The 20601-nt window shown below is 56.1% G+C and overlaps 5 protein-coding genes across 5 annotated transcripts; 4 read left to right on the top strand and 1 right to left on the bottom strand.

The window, feature by feature from the left end:
• Window positions 1-97: 97 nt before the first annotated feature.
• Window positions 98-463, top strand: GGTG_00270 (hypothetical protein; the record flags this gene model as incomplete). Its single annotated transcript, XM_009218012.1, has 1 exon — window positions 98-463. The coding sequence occupies one exon, from the start codon at window positions 98-100 to the stop codon at window positions 461-463; it is 366 nt and encodes a 121-aa protein (XP_009216276.1).
• A 3248-nt stretch (window positions 464-3711) lies between these two features.
• GGTG_00271 (pentafunctional AROM polypeptide) lies at window positions 3712-7394 on the top strand. Its single transcript, XM_009218013.1, has one exon. The coding sequence runs from the start codon at window positions 4190-4192 to the stop codon at window positions 6689-6691; it is 2502 nt and encodes an 833-aa protein (XP_009216277.1). The 5' UTR covers window positions 3712-4189; the 3' UTR covers window positions 6692-7394.
• A 902-nt stretch (window positions 7395-8296) lies between these two features.
• Window positions 8297-8857, bottom strand: GGTG_00272 (hypothetical protein; the record flags this gene model as incomplete). The annotated part of the gene is made up of 3 exons (XM_009218014.1): window positions 8297-8535; window positions 8614-8644; window positions 8732-8857. The coding sequence occupies 3 exons, from the start codon at window positions 8855-8857 to the stop codon at window positions 8297-8299; spliced, it is 396 nt and encodes a 131-aa protein (XP_009216278.1).
• A 2721-nt stretch (window positions 8858-11578) lies between these two features.
• On the top strand, window positions 11579-12843 carry GGTG_00273 (hypothetical protein; the record flags this gene model as incomplete). Its single annotated transcript, XM_009218015.1, has 3 exons — window positions 11579-11692; window positions 12040-12283; window positions 12689-12843. The coding sequence occupies 3 exons, from the start codon at window positions 11579-11581 to the stop codon at window positions 12841-12843; spliced, it is 513 nt and encodes a 170-aa protein (XP_009216279.1).
• Window positions 12844-14153: 1310 nt separating this feature from the next.
• GGTG_00274 (hypothetical protein) lies at window positions 14154-16165 on the top strand (the record flags this gene model as incomplete). Its single annotated transcript, XM_009218016.1, has 6 exons — window positions 14154-14569; window positions 14711-14803; window positions 14897-14996; window positions 15096-15213; window positions 15361-15855; window positions 15930-16165. The coding sequence occupies 6 exons, from the start codon at window positions 14154-14156 to the stop codon at window positions 16163-16165; spliced, it is 1458 nt and encodes a 485-aa protein (XP_009216280.1).
• Between the last annotated feature and the right edge of the window lie 4436 nt (window positions 16166-20601).

Consider the following 20601-nt stretch of genomic DNA (forward strand, 5'->3'; position numbering starts at 1 on the left):
CGCTTCGTCGTCTTTCGTTCTACACACTCTCTCTCTCTCTCTCTCTCTCTCTCTCTCTCTCTCTAGGGGTAGCTAATCTAATGCCGATGGTGTCTGGATGGTCCCCCAAAAAGTCCAGCCCCAGCCCCGACTTGGCCCGTCGGCTGCTGGAAACGTCAGGAGCGGTGGCAGAGTCACCATCATCACCGCCGCCGTCATCACCCGCCCGTGGTTCGGGGACCCAGGGCCAAGGCTTGATCGCCGCTTCAGGACCAAGGCCGCAGTCGGATCTCCAGTTCGTCGGCCCATGCGACCCAACAGTGATCGTCGCGGGAAAGTTGCGTCGGTGGCAGGCTTCTATTGGAGGAATATTAAGACGTCCCTCCAACCCTGGCCGACGGGGAAATTGCGGGGGGAAGTCGAGATCTGTTGGACAACCCTGAAGGCGGTGGAGCCGGCTGGGGACCCAATCCCAGCACCATGATGACACCCCCGCCCCTTCCAGCCTCCCCTGACAAAGAACGGCTTGAGAGTTCGGGACTGGTGGAGACGAGAGGGAAAGCAGTCAGCAGGGGAAATGGCCTCCAGACGAGCAATCCATTGGGAGGAACAAAGCCACCAAATGGAGGATATATTTCTGGCAGTATACCCCGTCCCCCCAAGCCGTCCGAGCTCGTTTCCCCATCGGGCGAGGGCGCTATCTGATGTTGATATTGCCTGGCTCCGGAGTCCGGACCGAGCTGGTGGACCGTCGTTGATCACATGAATGAGCCTATCTCGATGGAGAGGCATGACCGTTGCTGCCAGCTGGGTTGCAAATCCTCGTGCTCGCCGGGCTCCAGGCAACAGACAAAATACCTATGAATTAGTTCCAGCAGACCAGCAGCACTGAGACTGACCGCCAAGCGAAAAGCGGCCCCCCGGCCGGGCCTGCAACCGCTGATACGCAGGAGTTGTGGCTCACACGTCTTCTTTTCTTAGAGCGGACCCCACCGTTTGTCCACTCTCTCGGCGCCGGTTTCCAGCTTACCGGATCCTCTGGTGACCGCCGTGTGTGTGTGTGTGTGTGTGTGGTGCTCTTCGCGGAATATTATTCTTCTTTCTTGGAGCCCCTCCACCGTGCCACACACCCCATCCCGCTCGCTACGCCTCGTCAAGTGCTGTGCGCCCGTTGCTTTGACGGCCTGATAGGTCACCCGTCCCCTTGGTGTGTCAGATGCAGCAGTTAAACAAGGGGGCCACGAGGAGGGACGGGCAAATCGAGCGTGTCAATTTTTCCATCTGTGCAACAGAACCCGCGCTAGTGCCAACTAGTCCCTGGCCTAGGCAGGAACTAGTCGCGATCAAGGGCGACGTAGCCTCCTGTGGCTAGGATCATGTTGGTAGAGAGATGTAGGCAGAGCGGCACGAAAGTGAGGAGTTGGGAAAGGCGCGAAATCGAAACGGCCTTTCGTCGTCACACATTTCCCTCCAGTCACAGCCGGCCAGAAGGAGGGGGGCCATTACGCCATGCCACATTGACCGGGCAATGGTAGCGATGGAGGGACCCGCGCTGGGGACCCAAAAGACCAATCCCTGCTTTTGGGTCATCCCGTCCTGAAAAAAGGGACTGGTGTCGTTGCTGGAGAATTGGAGCGTCGCCAGAGGGCGGAGGCAGGAGGAGCAGGAGGGGACGAAAAGAGGAGGGGGGATTGGCCAGGAAAGCTCGAGATTCGATATCAAGATTGCGGAGTAACCCGCCTTCGCTGCCTATGCGAGCTGCGACCCTAGGCTGTGAGGCCCGTGGGATGGCACCTGGACTACAGAGGCATTAAGTAATAGCAGGCGGCGGCTATAGGTGGGAGCTGCGCGCCCGTACTCGCCACAAGGGAGATCAATTGATTGAATAAGGAGCCTGCGAATCCCACCGAACTCGCCAAGGTGAGTGGGCTGGAGCCAGCCTTTGAGTCTCTCCCAGACGGAAACAAGGCAAAGAAGAATACACAGTACAAGACCACACTCGACAAAAGAAGCTCATCCAACCCCTCGAGCCAAGCCGGTGCCGCCGAGGAGACCGATCCGCTACCGACGGCCAAAAAAAAAAAAGACAGCCCCTGGCTCGCGTGTGCAGCATGAGCTAGCTTCCATGCTTTCATGTTGGGCAGCCTGGTTTCGGCTGGTCTAAAACAAACAAAAAGAGGGCCTAGGTTCTCGCAGCAGTCACGGATATTCTCTCTGCATGACGGCCGACAACAGGGGTCCAATTCCGCAACCATCGGCCTGCAGCACTCTCGACCGTTGACTGTTGCAAGCTACCTAAGCACCAGCACGACAGAGCTCAACTAGCACAGCAGTCGGCGAAATATTTCGCCCTCCCTTGGCGCCTGTTCCGGACGCTCGTCTGGTCCGGGGTGATCTCCCACAGGGCCAGGCAGATCCCATCATCGATCCACCCGCGCCTCGAAGTTCGCACGCCAGCGCAAAGCCTCAACCCTCATCTTCACGACGACGGCCGTCGATCACACCACCCCAGCCCAGACCTTCCCCCCTTTCTGGGGCCACGTCCGCGCTCAATGCATTGAGGAGTAATCGCGAACCAGAACCACTCTCAGCCGCCTCCTGGGGGCGCCCTTCTGACCTGAATCACGGCGCAAACCATTGCATCTTGCCCAGCCCTGTTCGGACGACCCGAGCCGACTCCACGTCCCACTTGCACCTTCTTCAGCAGCATCCTTGGACCGACCTCGCTGCCCTGCTCCTTCCTTTCCATATCAACCCCGGCCATCGTCCATCGTCCATCGTTCATCACCCACGACAGCCTGCTCGTTTCCGTCGCCAACCGCCCGCGTGACTTGCAGCACACACCAGACTGGTGCCCTCAAATCCACCTGCCTGCGCCAATCCACCTTAGGGGTTTTTGTCGGCGCATTCTAATCCTGACCGAAACCACCCCCGACCACAAACGCCATCAAATAATATCAAATCAGAGAGCCCCAGTCCGGCATAGCACAGCATACATAGCACAGCACCGCATAGCACCGACTGCCGCCGCAACGCTTTTGTGTCGTTCATAACCCCCCGTCTGCGACACGCATCTCATAAAGCGCACTCAACCGCTCCAAAACTCGTGTTGCGCTCGCCGAGTGGACCTCGCAGGAAGCACAGCATTCGGCAGAATACACCCCTAGCACAGCCGAGTGGAAAAAGAGTACGTCGGGTTCTGGGTTTGTCAACACCGAGGCCAAGCTAGCCATTAGCCCTGCACGACACCTGCCGCCCAGCATCCAGCTTTCAGCATCTAGCATCGAACCAAACTTTGCGTGCGTGAGGCTCCATCCTGACGCGGGTGCTCTGCTACCTCCCTGCTGCTACCTCAGCTACAGGTAGCCTCCCACCTGCCCAGGTAGGTACCTTGTCGAGGTACCCTTCCTACACCACGATCGATCCAGATCCAAACCCCAGCATCGTGCATGCGCTTTGTTGAACACTCTTTTTCCCACTTTCTCTCATTCTTCCTCTTCAGTACCTCGCGCGACAACCCTGGCTGGACCACCAAAGGAACGACGAGATCACAGACAGGAATTAGACAGGGGCTGCAGCAGCCACATAAACGGGCGACCAGCCCTTTTTCGGATCCGATCCCCTCGGCTTATCACCCACCATACTCTCTAATACCAGACCGGACATATTCAGCCACCCGGACTGCGTCCGCCCAAATAATCGGCACTCGCAGCCAATAGCCTGATGGCGTAACACCTGATTCTCTGTCACCTCGCACTTCTCAGCCGCCGCCTCCCCTCATTCGGTCCTGGCCGGATCTGAAGCCGTCACTACCCATATCCCGTGTCTGGAGCGTCCATCCTCCTGTGGACAGTGATCGGTTCTCGTCTTTTGATTTTTCTTATTGACCACATACGGCGACTTCTGGAGCTTCAAACGACGATATTTCCACCAACGACATTCACTTTTTTTCTTCTTACCTCTTTCTTTTCCCCGGACCCTCGGTACAATAATGCCGTATTGCTGAGCCTGGGTTTATTTTCCGCCTAAATCCGCAACATCTTTTTTTGCTTTCTCGTTTCCATTTTCGTGGCGCAATTTGTATCCCCTCAGCGTCCTCGGCGGTTTTTGGTGCAGCCGGGACGATAAGAAACGCCCCCACGCCGTGGACGGTCCATTGGAGAAGACATTCCTGTCCGAACGAAGGCGTATCGCCCAAGACTTGGACAAGATGGCAGCTGTCCAAAAACCCTTCACTTTTCCACCTCAGGCGCCAGCATCGTCAGCCCTGCCGATAAGTCTCAGCACCAGCAACAGTCTAGGCAACGACGACGTGAATATGGACATGGGTGGCGGTTCCCAACCTGCTTCCCTGCGGAGCTGTGCCAAGTTCGGCAGCGGGCCTCAAAGGGGCGATACAAGAATCGTCGCCATAATGTACGGCCCCGGACAGGAGAACATCGTGTCTGTGTTTGCAGAGGTTCTGGGTCAGTCATTCAGGTTAGGCGGTGGTTTTGCCGAAGTCGCACCAACAGATCGCGGGGTTGTCGTTGGCATCCCTGCGAGTAGGGCCTCGGCCGACCTCGCCTCCCGAAACCGAGAGCTGGTTGTCGCCATCAACGCTCACTGCGTCGATCTTGGCATGCCACCCGATGCCCACCTTTCGTCCAATTGCGACTACGAGTTCCTGTACACCACCACCCCTTTCTTCCGCCGCGATCTGGTCAGGTTCATCTCGTTTACCTTGGGTCAGATCAACCACCACGAGACACTGATGGCCAAGTCGCGCACCTTCATGTTATCCACCACGTTCCCGGATGTCAGGGCCGCCTTGCCCAACATTGACATACTCACTGTCGGGGCCGACGCCATCGAACTGCGTGTGGACCTTCTCCGGGAGCCTCTCCCCACTGGGGGCTACGCTGCGGTGCCGAGCCTGAGTTATGTCGGCGAGCAGGTCATGCTCCTGCGTCAGAGGACCGAGCTTCCCATAATATTCACCACCCGGTGTACCAGGGAAAACGGCCGCTTCCCCATGGAGAGGCCGGAGCTGTATTATGAGTATCTATCCCGCGCCATACAGTGGGGTCTCGAGTACGTCGACGTCGAGCTCTGGCTGCCCGAGGAGATGAGGAAACAGCTGTACGAGAAGAAGGGCAGCAGCCGCATCATGTCGGCCTTCCACGACTTCTCGGGCACCTTCAGGTGGCCGTCAAGTCACGCGCAGTCTGTGTTCCTCGAGTCAAGTCGATATGCAGACATCATCAAGATGATTGCCATTGTCAACGACCACAACGAGAATTTTGAGCTCGAGTACTTCCGCCTCAAGATGCGTGCCGAATACCCGGACTCGCCACCTTTCTCTGGCGTCAACATGGGCGAAATCGGCCAGTTCTCACGGACCCTGAACCGTGTCTTCACTCCAATAACACATCCCCTCCTGCCACTGATCGGTGCGCCAGGTCAGATCAGCGCGGCCGAGATAAACGCGGCTCTGGCGTCGGTGGGGCAGCTTCCCAAGAGGAGCATCTACGGTATCAGCGGCCCAGCCTCGAGGGGAGCGACCCCGCAAGCGCCGTTTTATGAGAAGTGCTTCAACGAGCTCGGGCTGCCGCACCAGTTTGCCGTGGTTGAGCGGGGTCCAAGGGGCACGGGCGGCATCGAGGCCTGGTGCAGCAAGAGGAATTTTGGTGGCGCATATCTCAACCCTCCGATCCCACACCAATCCTTGGTGTCTTCTGGCTCACATTTCTTCCAGTCGGTCAATGGCGGGGCTGGCCCTATTCTAACCGAGGCCGCACAGATTATCGGCATGGTCGACACCATTGTGGTCCGGCCCGGACCCGCGTCACCCGCGGGGTCTGCGCCGACCTCGATTCCGTCGAGCCCTAGCCCAGGTCGGCTTCACCACCCTCACCACCCTCACCATACTCGCCACACGAGCTTCTCGGAACGGAGTGGGAGTAGCAATAGCGCTAGCAGTGGCAACGGCAACGGAAGCATGCATTCCGTGTTGGCCGAGAACGGAGGCCTACCAGCCGGGACCACCTTGGTGTTTGACAACGCACTCTGGAGGGGCATTCTGAGCACCCTTACACGAGACCTGGCGCCGTCGGCTTACTTTGGCTGCACGGCCGTGGTTCTTGCTGGGTCTCCCGACGACGCGGCTAGCGTGCTGTTTGCGCTCAAGGAACTTCGCGTTAGCAAGGTCTTCACCGTTGGGTTCAAGACGCCCCCGGCACTAGCCCAGGGCCTCGACATCGAGCCATTCACCTCGCTCGAGAGCCTACAAAGGGCACGATCCGGAGCATCGTCGCCACCACAGGGCGCCTCGGCCGAGCGAGGAGCGCTCGGCTTGGCTGCGAGGACAGAAGCCGTTGGTGAGGCTCGTCTTGGGCAGCCACAACAGCAGGCTCAGCCATTTGTTGTCATCAGCGCGTTGGGTTCGGAGAAGAGCAACATCGTGGGGATGCTTCTCAAGAGGGTTTTTGGCTCTCAGGGTGACGTTGCCGGACAGCAGCAACAGCCAAGACGGGTGTTTCTGGACCTGGCCGAGCCTGGTGGAATCGCCCGGCGGACAGACCCCGGCCCGATCGCCGAGCAGAGTGGCTTTTCTGCCTATGGGTTTGCCGATACTGCTGCCTTCACTACCGTCGAGACCCTCCGGCTGCTAGTCGGTCAGAACGTACCGTATAGCTTCGTGCGCCTCGCCAGCGGGAGGATACTCTACTGACCGGTTTCATGACAACATGGGCGTTTGGGCTTGGTATTTATTTGGCTGTTTGCTCACACCGCATGAGTTGGGCGATATGGGAGGGAATGGGCTGACGATAGGGTGACACGTCTTTGGATACCCGGAACCGAGTCCGAACTGCATATGGGAGTTTGGAGCATTTTTTTCTTGTTGGGAGAACAGGTTTCGGGGAGATGCGGGCCAGGCTCGGTGTGGGTGTCCCCATGGAACATGTGTTTTTTGTGGGTTTCTTTTACGGCGTTATTATGGTCATCACGCGCGATGTATTCACAAGCTTTCTTGGACAGTGGAGGGAAAATCACTCCAACAGATACTGCCTCCATGCGTCGACATGGTGGGGGATATCTATTCGCTTCTGTCGGCGTTTGTCATCCACTGGTGTTCATGATCGGGCGAGGGCAAGAGGTTACAGCCACCGCCGCGGCATTCAGGGGTCTTTGTCTTTGGTTGATCGTTGCGGTGCCGTCCTTGGACAGACAGGGAGATGTGGGATCTCAAGTCGAGCATGTCCTTTGATCTGAGTATGGGGGATCACATTAGGCATAGATAGATAGCATACTGTTTGGCTTGATATTATTCTAGATTCGTTCTAGTTGGTTGCCTCATATCTTTGCTCACATGTACTTCTTCTGGCTTCCGATACCCTTTCGCATATCTATCGTCTTGCCAATCACCATGATGAAGATTTTCTTTTCATCGACCTCGGCTCAGTCTTTAGACTTTCTACTGCTACACCGATCACATCAGCGATGTCTGTCTCACTTTCTACTCCCACTCCACTTACACTGCAGTCGGTCCACAACTGCCCCGAATCGATAATGGCCTCAGCAACCCACACCCCAACATGTCAACGGCCTCCTGACGCCCCATCCCCACAGCGTATTGCTCTGCACTGCTGCATCTTCCGGGCCTCGGAGGAATGGAGCCCCATCGGGCCAGACGTGAACCTTAGACCGTGGACCTCTAGAACTGCCCTATCTAGGCCGGAAGGCCCTTCCTATCCCAGAGGTAAGGGCAAGTGGGGGTGGGCAGACTGCCATTTTGGCGCGGAGCCGGAGCATACCCACCCGGGGAGACACTGCCGGCAGCATAGGGACGTTCCCCCCGATCACGAATCCCGGACGACGACGACGGGAAAATCAAGCGCCCCCCGAGTCCGAGTGGTCCGGAGGAAAAGAAAGGCCCTGTTTTTTTTTTTTTTTTTTTCTGCAGCAAGGGATTCCAAATTCGGAAAAAAAGCCTTCCTTTTTTCCCCCAGGTCTTTAAGCCCCGGGCCGCAAGCCACGGGTACAGGACCGCTCTTGGCCGCGTGGGCCGGCATGGGCTGAGTTTGGGTTTCTGGCAGACGGTGAGGTGAGCTATCCAACACGCGCTTCTCCTGCAGTGCGGATGCATCGCCCCGGCTCGGGATGCGCGTTTTTTTTTATTTTTATCTCTCTCGCGTGTTGCTTGCTTGGTTGACTGGGTGGCATGGACAGGGGGAGGTGTCTTCGATGACATGAGGCCACCGACGAGGCGCGCGCGCGTCAGGCGGAACATTCTTTGCGTCTAAAGGTGCATGCATGCATGCCAGCGGAAGCATGTTTATTTTTTGCCCTTTTTTTTCCTTTTCCCATCGTCCGCCGAGTCAGGGGCCCAAGGGGCGGTGACCCCGTTCTGGGAGGGCCGGCCGCTTAGGTAGGCACAGGCAGTCACCGAAGGGCGGCGGGCCGGGGGTCGGCGTGGACCGGACCTCTCGGGATAGACCGCGAGGTGGTTTTTTTTTTCCTTTCTCCCTCCCTGCTTCTTGTTTCCTCTACTTGCATGTACGGTGATGGCGAGAGCTGGAGGAAATGTAGATATGCTTGACGGCACCGTCAATGTGCCTCTTTGCACTGTTCTTCGCCTTCCCGGCTTCTTACTTGCCGTGATGGATGTCTTGCCTCCTCGGTTCTAGTTGCCGGTAGTAGTCATTTTATTGTCTCGGCGATCCCATGGATACGGTCTTGGCAGCGGTACATGGTCGCCTCACTCCCTTACCCCCCATCCTCTACATCCCTGCGCCAGCTGAGCGGTAGCCTGACTAAGCCCACGCGCTGTGGTCCATGTACAGACACAACGATGCACTATTCCTACTTGTGTGATTTTACGTATTTCGAATGCCATTCTGTTTTGCCATGTTTTCCAATCCCTGCTTGCCTACACCTAATAGAGCAAGCAATTCGCAAGAGCTACTGAGATTCATCTTCCAGAGGCAGTTCACACAGGTGGAGCGAGGGTCCTGGCTGGTGTCAGTCCTTAGTTGCGTCTTTTCTGGCTGGGAATTCGACAGACAACGGCGACAACGGCGACGAACCCGGGAGGGGGGTGGGCGCTTAGCTACCCTGCTACCCTGTCCGGCCACGATCACCACCGCAGACAACCCACAGACGGGGGATGGCCGGCGCTTCCCCTCCCCTTGTCGGAGCAAAAAAATAAAGATGGGGGCGGCTTTTCTCTCAGACTCATTCCAGGATATTGGTTGGGGGAGCAGGGATGGAGGGGGTGTGTGTCGTTTTTCTTTTTCTCTCCGGGGGTGTTTGTTTACTCGGCTCGCTCGCTCACCCCAGCCAGACCAGGGCCGCTAGCGTCATGTATTGGCCACCGGTCTTCCTTACGAAAGAGTGTGTAAGCAAGATTGAAAGATTGGCAGGAGGGGGTGATGGGGAGGGGAAGGATGAGTACATACGAGCCCGCCCGTGTTGAATGAGAGGGTGCGCAATCGAGACTGTATGTCTCATCGGAGGCAAGGTGGCACAGTGGGCAAATGGGGAGGAGAGGAGAAGAAAAAGAGAAAAATACAAGCCAAGCTGGCACTTGAGTGAGATACGGGAAGGGCAAGGGATGGGCGGGCGGTGGGTTTCGGGATGTCTTGCCGTATCCGTTTCCTTGGAGCAAGGATTCCGTCTGCCTGCCGGAGCTTGTGCGCGCCTGTCATCTTTCAGGGGTTCGCTCGGGAGACTATTACTTTGCATGCCGTCGATGCTTGTGTGCACGGTACCATGGTCAGTACATGGTGGCCATGATAGACTCATGCCAGAACAAGTGAGGCATGGTACTGTAGTGGCGGCAGAGATGGAAAGGAGTGCAGGCTCTGGTGTGTAAACGGCCCATCGAGTGCTCACACCTCACACTCGGGGGCGGATCTGCTTATCCACCCATGTTCTACTTGATCCAGGTACCCGACTGCCTACCCAAATCAAGCAACGCCGAAGAGGATATGGCAACATCGAAAAAGCGCACATGCCCTGGTCTCTCGATGGATGTATTGGTGCGGCTGTGGCTGGGCATTGGATGGTGGTGTTGTAATGTACAAAAAACGAATGGAGATTTAACCAGCAGGGATATTTATAGTACAGCACGGGAGGGCTGGCCTGTACCACGTGTTAACCCTGCATGTACCCTATATGATTTGCGAACAAAGCCGAGCACTAGGAGGAATGGACGAGTTCCCCCTTGACTCGCTTGTTGCATCTTGCATTCCATCCCATCCCTCCATCATGGCGATAATGTGGATTTGAAGGGGGCTTCGGCGCTTGCATGCTTTATTCTTTAGACTTTTCCATTTTCTCCATTGCGTTCCCCATAGTTGCTGGACGAGTGCCCCAAAGAGGGAACAAGCGGAAGGAGAAGCGTGTCATGATGGCACTGAGGACATGGGACAGTCGTGCCATGGGTTAGCACGCAGCGAGGCACGACGGGGGCGGCAGCTCCGAGGCGCAGTGATTTCGGGCCGGGGAAGCCGGCGCCATCGCAACCAAGTATCGACAAAGATGGAAAGTTTGCTTCAGCCCTCGGCTTCTCTTTCCCCTCAGCTAGGAGGCCGGCAAGGCGGCGGGAGGAGCTTGGTGCAACACAGCTCAACATGCTCAAGGGGGCTACTTTGGTGTCACCCACAGGCGCCGCGAAGCCGGTTGGGCTGTGACCCGAACGGTGTTTAGGGTTCGACGGGAACGCAGAAGCGAGGCGGCCAAAACAAAAACAAAGATAGCTGGGAGGGGGGGTTCCTTTGACTTGGATCCCGCGGTGTTTTACCACCGACGAACGGTTCGCGGCGGGAAGGACGACGAGCCACCGAGCGACTACCCATAGCACAGTACAGGGAGGAGACGACCCAGCGGACAGACAGAGAAGGAGAGAGAGTTTGTGGGCTGGTGTGCGCTGGCGGGCATCCTTGTGCCTGTGGTACGACTGGACCTGGGATGGCGAAGCACTAGCTCGCCCCGCCCCTCCGACTGGCTCGTTTGCGTGTCCCCCTCCTGCGCGTCTTGGGTCTCCTCCGCACTCTGCACCCCTCGCCGTTGTGTTCCCGACACTGTCCGAGGTCACACGCACCGTGGCACAACACAGGGCATGAGGCTTGTGCGCGTACACGGCAGCAAACCGTTCCTGGGGGGCAAGGAGCCCGCATATGCGTCGAGCTCATGGAGGGGGAGGAGGACAAGGGGGAGTCGAGGGCGGATAAGGCGGGCTGGTAGAGAAGGCGAGGCGAGCGGCCTACACGACAATCTTCCGGGAGCGATGGGAAGATGGTGCGGGTCTCGGTCCAATCCACAGCGTCCTAATCTCCTTGGACCAGTTGAAGGTACGAAGCAAGGCTCGTTATCCATTGGGGTGGGTGGTGGGTCGGGTTGAGTGTGGTACCCCAGGCAGCAATTTCTTTTCCTTTTTTTTCATTCTGATTTCGTCACTGTGTTTCCCTTTTGGTACTTTTCCTGTTTTTGCTTGCTCTCCTTCGGCTTCGTTGATATCATCGGACCACCGTACCGGCGGGTAGCCACGCACCCGAGATTTAGGACGGCTTCCGATGTTTCATGGCGCTGGCTGACGGCATCCGTCGCCGGGAAGATGCTCAAGGGGGAGTCGAGTCTCGGCTCACTGGACACCGTATCTATCTCTGTGGGTGTTGTCGATGAGGTGTCCGAGGAGGCGGTAGCGGAGAAGCAGGCCGGCCCAGCTTCTGTGCGTAGTTGCGGTGTGGTGTGGATAAGTCACAGTCGATCGAGCATCCGGCGATGGTGAGGCGGTCGACTGCAACCATAACCCCTGCCCAATATCTCACTTGTTAACCATGATAACATCCCCTCCTCAGGGGTCCACGGCCACCACGCAGCCAGGTAGCAGCGTTCCAATATGACCTTTCTGCTATAGGCTTCTGTGGGCTTGCCGGATGGTCATGACATGTCGGGCCGTTTCTCTGGTACAGGGCCGAGATGGGGGTCCCACCCGACAGACTTTTTTTTTGTCGGGGAAGAAGAGGGTGGTGTTCGGTGATCGATTCGAGACAGTACAATTATGATGTCGCCTAGGCTTTTTGGGTCATTTTTAGACGGAGACCCGCAGCCGAAAAAACGCAAGAGGCAAGGGGCACAAGGGGGAGGGCGCTGGCGGAGACGGACGTCCTCGGCCTCAGGCAAGGACCAAAAACTGGGTCGGGCTTCCGCCTTTTTGGCCACGGGAGGAGGGACGACTCGAGAATCAGCCCAGGGAGTCTTGGGCACAAAGTGTATGCTGGCAGCCGAGGAACTATGGGCTGTGTATGTTTGTGTGCGCGTATGTTTGTGTATGTGCCGCAGGGCAGATACTATGCCGTGACCCGCACGTCTTTGCCTGCTCGAGGATCGACAGCTTATACGACCAGATAGGTAGGAGACCCTACTGGCTTCCCCCACTGCCTGCCGACGCCTGCATGATTCCCTGTCGCACAACCTGCGCTGGCCTCATGTAGCCGCCCGGGGAAAGCAAAAGAGGGGTTGGTAGAGGGAGGGAGGGCCCGAGGAGGAGAACAAGAGCAGAGGTCCAGTGCTTGGTGACTTTGCCGATATTCTGATAGGCTGAGTGGGCGCTGGTTCTTCGGGCGCGAACATGCAAAGGGGAAAGGAATCCGATAGATTAGCGAGAATAGACCAAATTAGCCTACCAAAACGGATGTGATGGCTGTCTCAGGTTTATGCACAGGGCCGTGTCTTGGTTGGCCCGGCAAGGACTGTCCAGTCCACCGGAAGGATGCTCTCTTGCAGCCGGCAGCCTGCTTGTGCCGTGCTGCCCTGTACCGGTGCTGTTTAGTGCCAGAGTCCGTTCGCATATTCACCCTCGACTATACCGATCTCTGACCGCCACATGAAGCTTACTCGGAAGGCATACGAGGTACGGAGCCCCGAAACGGCAGCGCCTTGCACCCGCCACGAGGGCAGGAAGGGTGAAAAGGGGTAGCGGAGGAAAATAGAACGTCCGTCAACGCGAAAAGACAGCATCGTTTCCCTGCGACGCCCACACGGAAGCTCACACTTGACAGGACCCCGTCCTGGGAATCGGCACCGCCATTGGCCCGGACCACTGGCCTCTGATGTGATGGCCCATCCGGGAGCCCCCGTAGCGCCATCTGGTGGAGGTTTTTTTTCTCTTGTTATTCTTTGCTGCCCTCTCGCCCAGGGCGACAAGGCCGTAGGGTGATGAGGGTCCTTAGAAAACGATGGTAATGACAAGGAAAGTGATGCTTCTCTAACGTTAGCGGAGACGGCTGGAGGGCTCCTGAAGGAATGCTACAGTGCAATACGACGTCGACAAGAGGCACAGAGGGCGACGACAGGGGCCAGCGTGTTATTAGACAGGTTGTTGACTTGCGACGGACCAAAATAGCCTGACAGACCACGGCCCGCTGGGGCACGGCCATTTTCCGTCGCGCTGCATGGTTGGGTGCCACGTAATAGGGCTGCCGGCCGTTGCTGAGCGGGCAGGTAGGTATTTACCTCCTTAGGTAAGGCAAGGTGGGAGGTACCTGTCCTGGCAGGCAAGTGCCCAGGCAGGCAACCTAGCTGTCGATCCTGGCACCAGAAATTTCTCGCCTTTTTGATGAAGGGCCACTGCCATCTCTCTGCAGCCCCTCTCACTCAGGGTCAGGCTCTCCACGCCGGTCAATTGCGGCAGCAGCACCCCCAGCAACTTCTCAAACACGATATCCCTAGGCCCATGTTTATTGTACGATTTAAGCGAACAACCCAAGTGTGCGCGGTACCTGGCAGTTGGGCACGCGCGCACGACCCTGCCAGCTATAGTTGACGCACTATACGCATACCATACCAGAGACCCGGATTGTTGCATTTTTCCCCCCCCCCTCCTCTCTCTCTCTCTCTCTCTCTCTCTCTTTCTTTTGCTTCGCTCCCGAGATTCTCGCAGATTGGATTACCGCAAGAACTCGTTATTCTCGAAGATAGGACCGCTTTTTTTTGATGGGTTTGGCAGGGATTCTGAGGCAGGGCATGCGTCAAGCCATACCTTTTCCGGTTATTTGGCCGTGTGAGTTATGTGCTCAACACTGGGACCCACGGTAGGAATTTTGTAAGCAGAGGGGCACGTCAATCCCGTAGTTGAAGTTAAGTTGAAGCTATTCGGATTAGCGTTTTCCCTGTAAATTAACGACTTTATGGAGGTTACCCCAACTCGGTTGCCTGCCCGACGAGGGCAAGGGAGCCCGCCTGATGATTCTCCGCCCAAAAAGACTCCTCGCCGCCTACCGGGGCCCAAACTAAAGCCTTTAGGGCAGCGTAAAGTAACCCCAACCAAAGGGATCTCGCGCGTAACGAGGTCCTATTCCCGAGTTGCTCGAGTGCGGGCGCTCGAATATATGTATCGGGAACGGAAAACGGAGGTTCTAATTCTCGCAAAGGGAAAGGCGCGCGCCCAACGGCGGAAAAGCTATTTCGGACTTAAAAAAGTGGTAGATATCGTTAGCATTAATCCAAAAAGCGGGCTTATAAAGGTAAAAAGGATTCGCCCGTATACGTACGACGAGGTTGCCAATATCTTTAAAATACCCAACGGTAGCACCGTAGCTATTTGGTGGGCGCGGCGCAATTAAATCCTTTTCCGCCAAAGCAACGGGGAAAGGCGACCGGCCTGGCCGGATTTCGAGGAAACCCTAATAAAGCTATTCGATTAGCGCCGGCGCGTTTGTCAAGCGGTAACGACGACGTGGTTTAGGCTTACCGCGCAGCGCTTGTGGGAAGAGCTTTACGAACCCAACACCAACGGTAAAATAACGAGGTTCCGGTTTACCAACGGATGGTTTGGAAGGTAAGTTAACGATTTTTTTTTGGTGTTTTGGCCGTAGCGCGGGGTTAAAAGGTGCGGGGTTGGATTTAACGAAAAAGTAATCAAAACAATTAGCTTTCGAAAGCGTTGGGGTTTTTCGCTGCAGCGCGTTACCAAAATCTTTACCAAATTACTTGCGGATTGCGTTAAAGTCGCTAAGCGCTTTCTTTGTTACGTTCGTTATTTTTAAATCCCGCTTTTTACGGCCGAATCGGTCCCAAAGAACGAGCGCGTATTTTTTTGCTCGGATCCCGATTATCCTGCCGTTTTGTAGCGACGATTCCCAAAGCGTTTTATCGCCAACTTCGACGAAATTCCCGTACCTTACGAATACGCGCCCGGCCAAACCTACGAGCGCTACGGTGCTAAAATTGTTGGCATTAAAGTAACGCGTAGCGGGTGGGATAAACGGCAGGCAACTTTTCTTTTCGTGATTTTCGGCGACGGCGTTTGCAGAGTCCGGCCTTTAATTATTTTCAAAAGCAGCGCTATTGACAAGCAGGGGAATTAAGCAAAAGAAGCGCACTTTTGGCATCCAGGCGTCGCCGTGCGCTTTAACGAGATTGCTTATAATAACGAGGATTTTTTCGCTTGGTGGCTTAAAAAGGAATTGCTGCCCGCTTTCGAAGGCCGCCCAGGGCTGATTGTTATGGACGTGGCCGCTTTTTATTACCCAGCACGCATTAAATTCCTCCTTATTAAGTACGGCGTTTACGTTGCTTTGATTCCTTTCGGCATAATTTTAATCCTGCAACCTTTCGATACTGCAGTTAATGGGCCCATGAAAAAGCACCTCCGCGAGGCCACAAAAAAGCGCGTTTTCGAGCGTGCGCGCCACCTGCCGCCAGGTGAACTCCCTACCTTCACTACCTCCGAGATGCGCGTTATTGCTACCGAGGCCGCGGCGGCTGCCTGGGCAGTTATAAAGCTCCCAGCGAGCAAAAAGATGATTAGCAAAGCGTTTTTTGATTGCGGGATTACTTTACGGCCCAACGGCACCCAAGACAACCTTTTTCGGCTTAAGGATATACTTGGTAATCCCTTTTCTTTTCCCTTTGCGCGCGTGCTTTGTTGGGCTTTAACTAATCAGCTTTTGCTTTGAAAACAGCCGAATTTATTAACCTAACCAATTGGGAAAAGCACGTCGACGAGTTTTACTTGCGCTTTAATTACAATTTCGCCGGCCTGCCCGAAGAAGTTATCGGCAATTTCGAAAACGAACGCGGGGACTTCGAAGCAATTACCAACCGGGATTTGCGATACCGGTGCATTGCCAACGGCCTATTTAAAAGCGGCAATAAAAAGCAATTGGTTAAGCGATTTTTGGCCTGGCAGGAAGCCTAGCAAAAGATTTTAAGCCTTTTTGCAGCTTTCCAAATATCGTTTTTTAAGCGCCAACGAGAGTTGGATTAAAAAAAAGCGCCGGCAAACGAGGATTTATTCGAAGATTAGGATTAAAATTTAGAGGCAGCCTTTGACGTTAATGCCGCCCTCGACAATATCTAGAGTCTAGGCAGGCCCCAGGCGCTTATTCTACTGCAAAAAAGCTGCTTTTCCCTCGTGCCACCGCCTCCTTTCGTCAAGCCGCCCATCGTATTGCTCCCACCGTCTCCTCGTGCCGTTGCGAATAGCCTTACGGGCACGGCAAAGAGGCACGAGTAAAAGCCAAAGAACGGAGGAAACAGTGCGCCCCAAAAATTAGGGCGTTTGAGTTTTACAAGGTAGCCCGGTCACAGATCCACCACCTATTCTATATTGGGTTAGAATGAGCTGACAACCCCGGCAAAAAAAAGCGGTCCTATCTTCGAGAATAACGAGTTCTTGCGGTAGTGGCTCCTGTGGCTCCTGCTGTGGCTCCCTCCCAAAACCCAAAAGTACCGGGCTGAGAGCCAGTCAGCAGCCGAGTCTCCACATTGGAAGGCGCGCCGTCTGGGCGCTCGACGATGCAGTGGCCGTCCAGCCAAGCAGGAGCTCTGGTAGCGCCTGCAGTCTTGTTTTTTTCTTTCCAGAACCACGAGAGCCTTCCATCCCGCACCCCCCAATGGAACAGCAAGACTGCGAGGCAACCAGCCTTGACCACCAACCAGCCCTGCCGCCTTGTCTGTGCGCCTCTGCAACCTTTGCATCTGCAGGTGTGCGCATTCTGCTACTGTTGGCGTGTCGCTTTTGCCTCGACTTCAACTTGCGAGGCCGTCTCGACGCCCCCTGTTATTTCCGTCATTCTCAATTCAACCACTCAACTGCCCCAAAAAAAAAATCTTCATTTGTTTTTGCTGCTTCCAGCCCGCGGCCCCTCTCCCTGGACGACCTCGCTTCGCATCCCCCGCCTCCCCCATATGCAGGCTTCTCCACAAGTTTTGACGGGCGCTCTCGTCTGCGAAATCAATGCCGCTCTCGCGGGTGGGCGGGTGCTAAGATGATCGATCCTCAGCATATCCACAGCGTGGGTCTCTTCTATCTCGCATGCTGCCATCTCTTTGTCCATCGCGCTATCTCCCCTTTCCCGACTAGGTAGGTACTTGTCGATAGCCGTGCTGCCGTCTGTCTGGCAAACTGACAAACTGGCAATCTGACAATATGGCTGGGCTGTTTCCAGTGGGCTTTAGTAGGTTGCTTCGGTGCTTTTTTCCGCTGTGCTGCATCTCGCCGCGACGGGCAGGGTCTCGGTCGGTTCGGGGACACCTTCTCCACCAAGCACTATCCCCGAAGGGGCTGGCGCCCAGGGCCGGTTGAGGCGGATCGAGTCGCGTCAGGTTACATCGAGCTGCACGAGTTGCATGTCTGGCAGTACCTGGCCTTTGTTTTTTTTCTTGTCCCTTACGAAAGCCGCGCCCACACACTGAGCTGGCACTGGCCAACCTTAGTCGCCATATGTCGTGTCGGCCCAATTCCGCTATTCTCCACATCGCAACAGCGCCGGCACCCCTGCCCTGAACCCTGCTCCTCGGCCTAGCTCAGGCGCAGCCAGGGCCAGCCGCTAGCCTGAGTTGGAAGCTTCGCACGTCCAGTGCATCACACGGCAGTTGACACCAGTCCAGATAGGGAATCTTCACGATGCTACGGCACTTGCTCACATGGACTCCCTTGCAGTTCGACTCGGAGGTGACCACATGACGGCGCAGAGAGCTTCCACTGTTGCTTCTAGCGGCCGGCTTAGACGCCGATGGCGAGAAAATTGACGAAAAACAACCCCCAGGCACTCCGCCTAGCCCGGCTCCCCTGTTGCGTGCCCAACCGCCGACCCTCATCCCACGCAATAGCACACGGCACATATACCATCACTTGTCAGCGGATCCGGGAGGTCTGGCCTCTCTACCGGTGCGGCGGGCCCGGAACGCACGGGGACCAGAGTTTAGGGCGCAGCGCACTTGCCAACGTCTCACACCGAGCTGTGGACATGCGACGCCCATGTTCATTACGAAACCTCACAACCGAAGTGAGCTAGAATCACACCGGCCTCGCGCGGAAGATAGCCTTTCTTTGGCCTCGTGCTCCGGGGCCGTTAGTGGGGCCATATCTGACAGTTGCACGTTCATGCCACGTTTTTTATGGCAGGCTAACTTTGCACGCATCTTGCCCCGTGCTCCATAGTCCGCGCCCAGATACGGATCAGACCCTGAGTTTTGTGTTCCGATCTTAGCGGAGGTATCTCAAGAGAGTAATAGTCGATCGTTCGTGTCTGCCTGCCCAAACATGCGCATTTCTCAGCCAGGCGGGCCGATCCCAGCGGAACCAGGGCGGGACCCTCACCCAATAACATTCCCCGTCCCTGGCCTGAATCTGCAGATTGCGGTTGCTTCTTTGGGCAATACGTGTGCCCATGCTCACCAACAATGTCGAATAGGGCCATCTTGCACACACATTTGTTACCTATTCCTGACTGCAGCAATATCAGCCGATAGGGCCCTCGACCCCAGAACCCTGTCGGTCACATCGACGACACAGCCTTGTCTGAAACGAGCTGCAGCGGAAGCCAGGTGCGCTCACGATCTCACTGTTCTTGCTGCGAGGCGGGCCTGTCGCCGGTAATGCGTCTGTGTCACCTGCATGCACTACAATTTTTTTGATCGGATCCCGCACCTGGGAGAAGAAGCTTTCAGGTACTCTGCATGTCCGCCCTCGGGCGAGGGGTGATGGCATGGACCAGAAATGACCCGCCCACCGAGACACGAGATCCCGCAACACCGGGCGGGAAAACGGTCCTTTCACTTACCTAGTTTGCATTCGGATCCTTCGCGGCCAGGCCGCGCAGAACCTGGAAGGTGGGTGCCCTAGCTGCTGGTACCCACCCAGTTGAATGTCTCATCACCCATCCACGCCGGGATCGAGGTCTGTACGACAAGGTTAGGGGCATGGCAGCTGAGATGTCGACCAAACAGAGCACTGCCAACAAGAGCCATGACCTACTGGTGGCTAAGGGATATGTTGAGTAAGGGTGGGCAAGAGGGAGGGCAAGCGAGAAAGAGAGGAGAAAAGCAGAGAGGAAGCAGGGAGTCCACCCAACTGCTGCTTTTCGGAGCCTGCCGTTTCGGCCAATGCCAGTCGGTGCTCCGCCCTTGCCCTTTTAGTCTCCCAGCGGGGAGCTGCCCGGCCATGGCTGCCATGCCAGTCTGTCACAGAAATTAACTGGCAGGTTCCATGCCAGTCTGTCACAGAAATTAACTGGCAGGTTGACGTTTAGCAGACAACGTTGGCATGGACTGCACGTGGCGCCGGCGCTTCTACCTGCTGCAGGGCTTGTTGGCTACAGGCCTTGCGGTCAAGGGATGTAAGGGTCAGCCACCTCATGTCTTGCAGCACTTGGCATCTAGCTAATGCCTGTTGTTTCCCTTCCCACCACGTTTCGCAGCTGCACTGCGCCGTGCCTTCATTTTGAGGGCATTAACAGCCGCCCGGACAGACGGGTGTTCCCCTCATATGCCAACTCGGGCAGATCTGCCATGCAACAAGCGACAATGAGCATTGTTGCTTACTCGTGTCTCCAAACGGGAGATCGACTGAAAGACGATCTTTCCTGCCGGGCAAACGGACAGCCTCGCAGCATCGCTCTGGTTTCTTGTACAGGCGGCCCAATCAGGTCTGGCCGGCTGGTAACAAGAGGAAGCAAATTTGGTCAGGGTCGACAGGTTCCACACCTTTCCCGAACCAGCCTAGTCCCGGGCTAGGTGCGGGCGCAACGGGCGAGGGGAAGGGCTGGGACCAGCTCACGCCCCGACCACCAGCAGCCGAATCAAGCCTGCCTACCCCCCCGCCCACGCCTTCACACCAAGATGAGCCTGCATTTCCATGCGTCGTCCCATCCCTCCATCTCATTCCATCCTTCCCTCTCACTAGCTGCCTGCCGAGGCGCCATGCCTGGGCCGTCACCCCCGGAGTACCGATCCATAATAGGATGGGACGAACCCAATTTGCTTGGGTTTTCGTCGGCCCGGGCTTTGACGTTTTGTTGAAGTTGAGGGTTTGATAACTCTCCACCTCAGCAATGGGTGGTCTGCCATTGTTACAGCATGGATTAGCCTCATCTGCGGTCTAGATGGGAGCTGGTCGGAGCTCGAGAAAAAAACAAGTAAAGAAAAACAAGCAAAAAAGAACAAGAAAAAAAGAGACAAAGAGAGAGAGAGAGAGAAAAAGCCAAACGACCCCACGCTCACACGCTGGCACGATGGTACGCTGGCATAGTGGCAGTGGTGGCCTGTGCACAAGCCAACTTCCTGAGCTTCTTTATTCTACAATGCAGTCTCATCCCATGGCCCCAATACTTCCCAGGGAAGAGGCTCGAA

This window comes from Gaeumannomyces tritici (assembly GCF_000145635.1).
Source record: "Gaeumannomyces tritici R3-111a-1 unplaced genomic scaffold supercont2.1, whole genome shotgun sequence".
Taxonomy (NCBI): Eukaryota; Fungi; Ascomycota; class Sordariomycetes; order Magnaporthales; family Magnaporthaceae; genus Gaeumannomyces; species Gaeumannomyces tritici.

Coding starts and splice junctions, on each gene's coding strand:
- GGTG_00271 (XM_009218013.1), top strand. CDS start 4,190: ATGGCAGCTGTCCAAAAACCCTTCACTTTTCCACCTCAGGCGCCAGCA.